Genomic DNA, 9469 nt, shown 5'->3' with positions numbered 1-9469 from the left:
ATGAGATGCTCTGACCACTGAGGAGGCGGGCCCCTGGGGTGCCCCTGCACCCGGTCCCAGTCAGTAACCAAAGCTTTGATCATCTGCATACAGAATCATGGGCCGTGACTAGGGGTCCATGCGCCCTACTTCCTGGATTCATCTTCTATTTTGCAGACAAATTAAACATCACCATTTGATGTTTAGAACGGAAATGATATAGTGATCATAAAATGGTCAGGAAGAGGATTACTTTTTCCGTTAAAGTGTGTGGATGACATTGCACCGAATCAAAGTAAACAAATGGCCAACGCAGATGTAGGTCATTCAGTAAGCATAGTCCTTTTAATCTGGCTCTTTTTTTTTGTACTAGTAAAAAGATGCATCCGTCTGGAAATAAAAGGCAAAACATTTTGACACCTGATTAGAAAATGTATAGGCCTATACAGATTCTGAAGTCTTCATATACACGAGTCAAACATCTTTGCATGTAACACTTAAGAGTAACCCTTGATATGAGATGCCGGTTTGCAGTCCACTCATGTAAACAATGTATCAGCAACGTTTTCAGAACAGACATGTTTTTAAGATCCAATGCTTTGACTGGCTATCGAGTCACAACCAAAAGGTGGTGAAATCAACCTTCAGTTGCAAAAAGGTTTGACGTGAAACCAAAAAGCCAACACCCTTTAGGCCTCGGCTGCAAAACTCTTTAGTCTGAGCTAACTTTGGGAACAAGCTCACAAGTAAACAAGCTGACATTATCCGTTACCAACTAGCACTTTAACATGCATCAAACGGTTACTCCTTCTCGTCTGTTTCTCCATGTATGTACATTCGCACCGTGTTTTGCGATCAGATTGCAGTAAAAGCTGGCTAAGGCGAGGGAGAAGAAAGGCACAATACATCGACGACCAAATATGAGCTCTGCAACTATCAAGTGTGTGTACACCGTCATACTGTTAAAGGTGACATTATACCCCCAGGTGTGAGTGTGATTAGCCATTCCAAGCCGTTTTGAAATTCCGCCTCTTCTGACATCACAAATGGGCGTGTCCACCTAGCTGTGCGCTGGATAGATCAGTCTACCAGCCTACCCAGTGGACTGGGTAGTGGAAAGTGGATCTATCGCGTCATACATCTAGGTGGACACGCCCGCATGTGATGTCCGAAAAGGCAGATTTTCAGAAAAAGGCTTGTGACGGCCTATCACACTCACACCTGGGGGTATAATATGCCCCCTTTAATTGGTTATCATCAGGGTTCCCGAGGTGGAGGTCCACATCCACGCCCTTCTACCTGCTGTGCTCCTTGACCCAGTCACACAGGCGGGCGCGGTACGCCGGCGGGCTGACGGTGGAGAAGCTGCGCCCGGGGTAGCGCAGCCGCTTCCACCAGTGCTCCAGCCGCTTGCGCAGGCCGTACACCGTGAAGATGTCGATGATGCCCACGAAGTAGCGCTGCTCGGGCCCGTCGATCACGTGCAGCGGGTTCTTGAAGTTGGGCAGCAGCCGGCGGTTGTGCGCCAGGTACTCGTCCATCTCCGTCGAGTCCCCCCCCCCGCCGCCCCGGCCCCCCTCCCCAGAGTCGCTGGCCCGGGAGCGCGGGCGGCCGCGTCCCGCCGCCCACTTCCTGACGTGGTAGCCGTCCGTCTCGGAGGAGGAGGAGGGCGGGGAGTTGGCGGGGGCGTCCTCCGGGACCGCCCCGGGGACCGCCGGGGCGGGGCCGGGGTGCAAGGGGCTGGAGCCCGGCGTCACGGACCTACGGGGACGACAGGAGACGTGTGGCTCGCTGAATGTGTTCCAGCAGCACAGTGCGCCACCGGACGGGAGGATTCAAGAACACGAGTGATGACAAGTGACAGGCATGCAGGCCTAAGAAGACTGATGGGACTAAAGCAACGCTTACTCTCGTGCGAGTACATAAGAGTCCGGAAGGTTAGCGTCAATGACTTGCGGCACATTAGAGAGATGCTGCACACACCGGTCTCTCTACGGTCTCCTACTCTCTACCCTCTCTACTAGGCCCGAGGATGCGAATATTTAGTGTCCTCGCGAACTAAATGTTAGAATCAACCGGCGTCATGCCACCAAAGTGTACATGCAACAGACAGTTCTTTACGCTAGATAGAAAGATAGCGTTCGCTTGCGTTAGCAAGGCTGACCGATTGCCCACAAAAAAAACAATAACTATAACAACAAACAATGTGCTCAAGACTCAATCGGGGTGCAATAAGGCAGCCTATGCGATCACTGGCCTTTAGAATGAGTTTGAAGTATCTTAGGGCGTCAGCCCCTGGCCCCCGGTCGGCGGGGAGCCCCGGCGTGGGCGACGGGCGTACCTCTTGGCCCTGATGATGAGGGAGCCGAAGGAGCCGCGAGGCCGCTCGTCCTGGTGCAGCGGCTGGTGGGCCAGCAGGAGGCTGTAGTCCAGCACGTTGAGCTGCCGCAGGAAGTGGGTGTCGATCTCCATCTGGCACAGGAGCCAGGCCCGCTGCTGGTCTGCGAGCACGTCAGAAACACACACAAACAGACGTTAGGAAGAAGTGTCTTGTGCTCGAGCCGCTCATCCGAGTCCCGCCATCCCAGGCCATCTCTAAGCACTCCTCAGCATCATTAATAACGTGCATGACGATTATATGATGTGACTGCATAGCTCGCTCCGTTTTGCTAGCCGCAGTCTTGTCACAAGAATGTCATTGTCCAGAATGACCCTTTGGTTAAAGTGGGCCTTTGACCCCTAAAAAACACTTGACTATTCATTCATATGAATGCTTTAACAACCAAGACGTGGACAGGGAACCAGCGTCTCATTTCCTTACCCAGTTCGATGTACTGGTCCCGGAAGTTGAGGTCTTTGAGGACCGCGATGACCTGGTGGTCCTCAGGAGACGGGTCCGTCCAGCGACTCACCTCACAGCCCTTGATGTCGTACCTGACACCAGCACAACACACTCCATCAGAAGGGGCTGCACGTAAGGTTTTAGCAGCTCGGAATCAAGGGTCATTTGTTAGAAGTGCCAAAGCCGTCGTTCAGCTATTAGCGGGTGAAATGCTGAGAATAATGAGTTGACTGCACCTGCCTCTTTAGCACACCGTTTACATTTTAAAAGACCACGTCTGGCCAATCAGGGCATCCCTTCCCTGATTGGTTTGGGGGAATTCCATCCTGGCTGTTGATCACAGTTGCGTAAACACTTTGCAATGTTTCTAAATGCTATTTTGGTTGATTCTTTTCAAAGTCTTCCTCTTGCTCCATTTTCTGCGCTCTCTCACGTTACAAGATTTAGCACCAAAAACATAAACAAAGGAAACAAACAACACATTGCATCATTTCTTAGATATTTTGGAAATGTTTCAGGTATCAATAATGAATTGCACCCTTGAGGATAGAAGGCCGGTTATCGATTACCACCAGATGGCACTGTCAAATGCTTCCACCCTCCAGATATTATCCTCTTCTGCTGTACATTCAGACAAATTCAATAGAATGCAGTGCTGATTTCACGTTGGTGAGTTGTGTGGTCAAGTTAAAATAAAGGTTACTCGAGGATTCCTTTACAAAAAGAGCAGGACACCTAACCATAACGGATGTATATGAACAGGCTTTTTGCTGATTGAAATAATCTTGGTAGTTAGGGTTCCTTGTCAAGAGTCTAATGTTTATGAACATTGTCTTTTCGCCCCCCTCCTTGCGGTTGTGTCTTCAATACTTTATGCATTACAGAACCAGCGGTTAATATTGTCTATCATCGTGCGATACGTGATGCGTAACAAAGTCTCACCTTGCAATGATTCGGTCGTCTGGATAGAAAACACTTTGCATGACGATAAAGTATTTCTAGGAAGGAAAACAGAGGAATTTATTTTTACTTAAACAGGAAAACATCTCTTGATCAAAAGTGCTGCAGTTCATAAAAGTGTGAATTACCTCTTTTTGGTGTGGAATTTTGATCTTGTGAACACCTTCAAGAGAAAGAATTACTATTCAGTTTCTTATTCACATAAAGGTGTGATAACAAACATTTCACATGGATGGATGGATGGATGGATGGATGGATGGATGGATGGATGGATGGATGTTCTACCGAGGAACTTGACCAGCAGTGAGTGGGGATATTTTCTCAGGTGCTCCATGTAGATCTTCAGGTTGTCCAGAAGAAACCGTATCTCCCTCTTGTTTTGGGTCTTCAAAAAAAATCGTTTATCATTTCTAAAAAGGTAAAGACAAATCACCAGAATCATCCAAGTCAATAACATTTGCATCTTCATAATTACATGTTCATTTAACATAACTGTCGTGTCAACAGCATGGTAAAGCTCATATACTCAACTTAGTTTGACCATTGATGGCCAGGTCCTATTCTTGACTAACTTCCTCTATGACGTCATCGGCGTGGCCATGTGTCTGTCTGTGTGTGTCGCTGTCCAAAGCAAGGTATCGCTTCTATGCTTGACTGAATTTGACTTGAATGGCCAGCTCCTATTCTTGCCTTACTTCCTCTGTGAAATCATCAGCATGACTGTGTGTGTGCGTGCAGAGTAGACACGTGGGTATGTGTGTGTGTGTGTGTGTGTGTGTGTGTGTGTGTCACATCATCCGTGGTGACCCACGTGAGGAAGAAGTCGGCCTTGCTCTTGGAGTTACTGATGAACTGGAGGTAGCTGCTGGCCGAGCACAGAGACAGCTGGTATTCCCTCTCCGACATTCCCAGCGCGCTCCGGAAGCTGGCAAACACGTGGCCCGCGTACGTTTGGAGCGTAAAACCCTTAACGGGAAGGAAGGCGATAGATTAGGTTGACCAACATGCCGGGTATAGAACAGAAAAAGGGATTTAGCGGTTCTGAATTGTATTTATATAAAAAGCACCGCGACCTACCTTATGGATTTGAGTGTCTTTCATTTTGAAATCTTCATCGCTTGTAGTATTCTGAAATACATAAAATGTGAATAAGCAAGCCCAATGGTACAGCCCCTCCTAGCGAGGGAACAAAACATGCTTTCTTTAGTAGTTAGTTTAAACTTGAATATGTCACAAAATCCTGTGTGTGTGTGTGTGTGTGTGTGTGTGTGTGTGTGTGTGTGTGTGTGTGTGTGTGTGTGTGTGTGCGCGCTTTTAGCAGGACGACAACACAGACGCACAGTGATGCATTGACCTGCTGAGGCAGCAGACTGTGGGGATTAGCATTCCCACATGGCGGTGTGTACAACTACCTTGTGACTCCTCATTCACCACCACACCAATGGCAGGGCTCGCAGTTATCCACGCTCGGCGTTTAAGGAAGCATTTCTCAATTTTGTTTTTACTTAGTAGGGCTCTACAATAAAAGAGCCCTACTAAGGCCAATGAATAAAAGCCTATTTTATCTACATCTCACATGTGAAGGGAAAAGCTATGATTGCAATGTGTAGCAGTGTAAATTAAATTATATATTCATCAATGTCGTGTGGGGTGAGTTACCTTTATATTGACAATTGTGATGTGAACATATAATAAAAATAACAAATATATATAATTTAAAAAAACAAGCAGTATGTCGATTGTCAGAAATACCAAAGCCATCCATCCGCTAGAATGAATGAAAGGCTCTGTGAGAATATCAGTTTCCAGTTGACTGGCCTCTGTAGGAGCTAATCCAGCTGTAGACCACCCCCGGCTGATTTCTGACCAATCAGTGCATATCAACCCTGATTGGTTCGGGGAATCCATCGCGGCTGTCAATCACAGGTGCATGAATGCAACTCTACTCTATGGTGGAGAATTGTATGGAGAGCAGGGAGCAGGGAGAGAGGGGACATATTTTGAGGGTTACTTAGCCTCAAAATATGTCAAATTCTTGCTCTTGTCTGGTCTGTTCTACTCTCTCTCTCCATCTCGCTAACCCTCGATTTCTATACCTCCAGCGGCTTCGAGGGACGAACACATATGGTGATGGACGGGGGGGCCGCGACTCACCGTAGGCGGGGTGTCGACGGTGCTCTGGATGGCGGCGGCCAGACCGTCCTTCATCATGCAGGTGAGGCCGTGGAACTCGTGCTCGGGGTCGATGGGAAACAGGCCAAGCATCTTCCACTTCTGCCTCAAACCCCCCCACCGCTTCCTCCGCCTCGTCTTCACCGTGGCCGAGGGCTGACGAGGACCCCCCCCGGACAGCCCCTTCAGCGACCCGTACATCTCCGTCTGGGAACCCAAAGAAAACTGAACCAAACATCTAAGTTGTCTATGTAGACATAAAGGGATTGGTTGAGGTGGTATCATTGAAATGCTCCCCTGAAATACCAAAAAGCATGAAAGGACTGGAGTATGTCAGGTGATCAACAATGAACACCTGGTCCAGACTCACTCACACACAAACCCACACACCCCCCCCCCCACACACACAGACACACAGCCATCTTCCAGATGTCTCAAACGGAAGGAACAACTAAATGCATTTCCTGCAGAAAATGTGCAAGAGTGCTGCTGTGTTAAGTGAGGTTCAAAATATGTTTAATAAAGCTACACAGTTTAGGACGTAAATAAATGGTCAATAGCCTTAGCCAAGTGAAAAGAGTTGAACAGACGTTTAAAAGTTTAAAAAGTTAATGGAGTAAACAATTAACATACAAACCATTTTAATAATGTAAAATAGTTGGAAGCAAATTAAAGAGTAAGAATTAAACACATAGCTCAACTAACGTGATAAAGATTGAACAAAGTTGAGAGTTTGAATGAAGTGCAACTATAACTGTGAATATAAGTGTAATTTAATTCTATAGGTATCACCATTGATGGGTTATTCATTTTTAGCCAAATGAGTTTAATAGATTAGCTAAACTTAAGTGATAAAGTCTAAACCAATTTAATAGGGAGTTTTATAATAGAAATGTCATATTGTTGTGAAATAAGGGCATAAAAGTAATGAGTTGATGGGCCTGGTAGTATTACTTGCATTCGCATGCAGGGGGCATGACAGCAATTTGTATAGGCCTACCGGTAGTTTGTCAAAGATGGATAGGACTTGGGTCAAGACAGTAATATTATTGTAGTCCACTAGGCTGATATTGTTGGACTCTAGAGTCTCAGCTCTCATATGACATATCGTTTGTGTAGATAGCATGACGTGAAAAAAACTTTTAAACTCCATTAGCATTTAGCTTCTACCGGAAGCAGATAATCAGCCTTTAAGAAGAATCTAGCCACAAACCACGCAGACTAGAAGAATAGGGAGAAAAAGTAGGGAGTTTTACAATATAGACACGATTAGGATCCAACAATAATAATTGGTTTGGATATGTGATGTCCACATTATACATACATAATTTAGTATAGCCTTCATCAAGTGCTTACAGACTGCATCTTTATGACCAACTGGTCGATAGTTTTTAGGTAAATAGACAGGGTGGTTAATCAGGATTTGTGTGTTAATCAGCTTGTCATTATATATAAATGCGTGTGATAGGGTTAGGGTTAATAAACAATACAATTGGATAAGAGGTATAGATGTAAATACCTATAGAAGGCTGTCCACAGTCTACCATCACCCTTATTTGGAATTCAAAAGGGAGAGGTATGTCTTAGATCAAACATTATCAAATTCAATTAGACATCGCCGCATACGTGCATTTCTGAAGAAAATGCGTTTGGTTGCATGAGCCAACTCTTGTGCGCAAGATTCCGTGAGCATGCCAAAATGCTAATGCTAGCAAGGCTAATGAACGCGCACAGAAGTCCAGCGCCTGTGCCACTGAAGCGGACAGGTGATTGATCGAAAAAGGGGGGTAATTGATTGTGTTCGATTGCTGGTTATAGCGCCCCCTGTTGGCAGAACGGTACTTTACTTTTTGGAGACCTGCTGATGCGCTGTTCCTATACGTGATTACGTGTACCAACTTTTACAACCTTTTCACCTTCGGAACGGTTTAAGTCAGGTTTTTTCCCCTATTGACTTCCATTATAAAAAGTTGGAAGTCAATAGGGATTGACACATGCAACAGCGGCCTTTTACACTGTGGCGTAATTTGTTTATGAACGCAAAACCTTCCACATTATTTAAGGGGGACATCCTTGATGGGCCCACCAAGTAATAGATCGAAGAGGTGTACCGCACTGATGAGAAGTATGGTATTGGTTCGGTTTTTCTACCTAAAAAAAAAAATTGTATAGGAATAATAGGAAATAGGAAACAATAATGATATGGTAACAATAGAAACATGATAACAGTGCGGTCTGCTTTGCAACCACACTAATGAGACACATAAACAATGGTGTGGCTTGCTTTGCAACATGAAAGGTGAAAACAGAATGGTTTGGAGATTTTCGATTTGAAACATGTTTAATCTGCTGCTAACTATTCATAACGTGATGATCAGGTTTCTCTTTTGCATGGATTTGCATGGATAGGTGAGTTTAATGTAAAATATACAGTTCCTTTGGTGTGTGTGTGTGTGTGTGTGTGTGTGTGTGTGTGTGTGTGTGTGTGTGTGTGTGTGTGTGTGTGTGTGTGTGTGTGTGTGTGTGTGTGTGTGTGTGTGTGTGTGTGTGTGTTAGCTACCACTCCCTCTACTGTGAAGTGATGCTGCTTGCGTTCACCAAAGACATATGTGATCGAATTAAAAATTAATTTCACTCCACCTTTTCTATTGATTGTAAATCAAGAATCATCAATATAAAGTACAAAAATAAAAATAGAAAACGGTTCATAATAATCAATCATAGGCCCACTCCAATAACATACTTTTCCGCTTCTTTAACCACTTTACTTTCGGGATTTAATAAAATAATAATAGGACCAATTCCCTGACATGAATGTCAGGTTTAACCGAGTAAGCGATGTTGCCCGTTGATGAAAACAGCGCAAGAAATGTAAGGCAACAATAGCGTATATAACTACTACAAAACACAACTAGTCCCATCATTATGGCTTCATTAAATCTTCGTATAATCTAAATGTATGGTTCTATGGATCTGAGATAATGTAATAAGGCCTTACCTCCATCTGGCCAGTTGCAGTCAGCTATCCCCTCTAGTGAAAACGGCGCATGCCCCCCTTCCTAGGTCGCGGTGTCAAACGGTCCCCTCGGAGTGACGGTGCAACTGGCACCAACAACGATGGGCGCGGAGCCTAGCACTGACTGCACGACACAGGGCAATAGTCCAGATGATATAACCACTAGAGGGCGCCCGTGTACGCGAGTCGTGGTTAAGAAATATAAAGGCTATGTATGCCATTTGGAGGATTATATGCAGAGGGTCTTGCATGACCGCATGTCCATATATTCTAGTAATGACTCGCTCTACCATACGGGACAGCATTAGGATTATAGTGTATGTGGTTACAAAACTGAATAGGCATAATGGAACTTCCTCTTCTGAACTGGAAAATCAATATATATCATCGACCCAAGTGAACACATGTCTACATTAGTTAAGTTATTACCTCTGTTTGTTTGTGCAGTAGCCAGTCCTCATTTTATCACAACAATCAACACATCAGTACCCTGTACACTA

At 45.2% G+C, this 9469-nt stretch overlaps 1 protein-coding gene across 4 annotated transcripts; it reads right to left on the bottom strand.

Moving 5' to 3' along the window:
• Window positions 1–298: 298 nt before the first annotated feature.
• On the bottom strand, window positions 299–9104 carry pip5kl1 (phosphatidylinositol-4-phosphate 5-kinase-like 1). Of its 4 annotated transcripts, XM_030354924.1 has the most exons (11): window positions 8952–9104; window positions 7473–7504; window positions 5936–6160; window positions 4859–4909; window positions 4593–4747; window positions 4067–4191; window positions 3910–3944; window positions 3764–3819; window positions 2801–2913; window positions 2321–2480; window positions 1275–1740 (listed from the first exon to the last, which is right to left on the bottom strand). In XM_030354924.1, exons 3-11 carry the CDS (start codon window positions 6152–6154, stop codon window positions 1275–1277), a joined length of 1380 nt encoding a protein of 459 aa, XP_030210784.1. In that variant the 5' UTR covers window positions 6155–6160; window positions 7473–7504; window positions 8952–9104. The 4 variants fall into 4 exon arrangements, with proteins under 4 accessions (XP_030210782.1, XP_030210785.1, XP_030210784.1 ...); XM_030354922.1 differs by lacking the exon at window positions 7473–7504 and having other exon boundaries at window positions 299–1740; window positions 5936–6178; XM_030354923.1 differs by lacking the exon at window positions 7473–7504.
• Window positions 9105–9469: the final 365 nt, after the last annotated feature.

The sequence above is a fragment of the Gadus morhua genome, chromosome 4, assembly GCF_902167405.1.
Source record: "Gadus morhua chromosome 4, gadMor3.0, whole genome shotgun sequence".
Taxonomy (NCBI): Eukaryota; Metazoa; Chordata; class Actinopteri; order Gadiformes; family Gadidae; genus Gadus; species Gadus morhua.
Note: the sequence above shows the minus strand (reverse complement) of the source record. Positions and strands in the feature narration are given on the sequence as shown.

Excerpts from the sequence above, each read along its gene's own strand:
- pip5kl1 (XM_030354922.1), bottom strand. Across the intron at positions 4,748-4,858 it reads AAGACACTCAAATCCATAAG|GGTTTTACGCTCCAAACGTA; the intron begins GTAGGTCGCGGT and ends CTTCCCGTTAAG. Across the intron at positions 3,945-4,066 it reads ACTGCTGGTCAAGTTCCTCG|GTGTTCACAAGATCAAAATT; the intron begins GTAGAACATCCA and ends TTTCTCTTGAAG.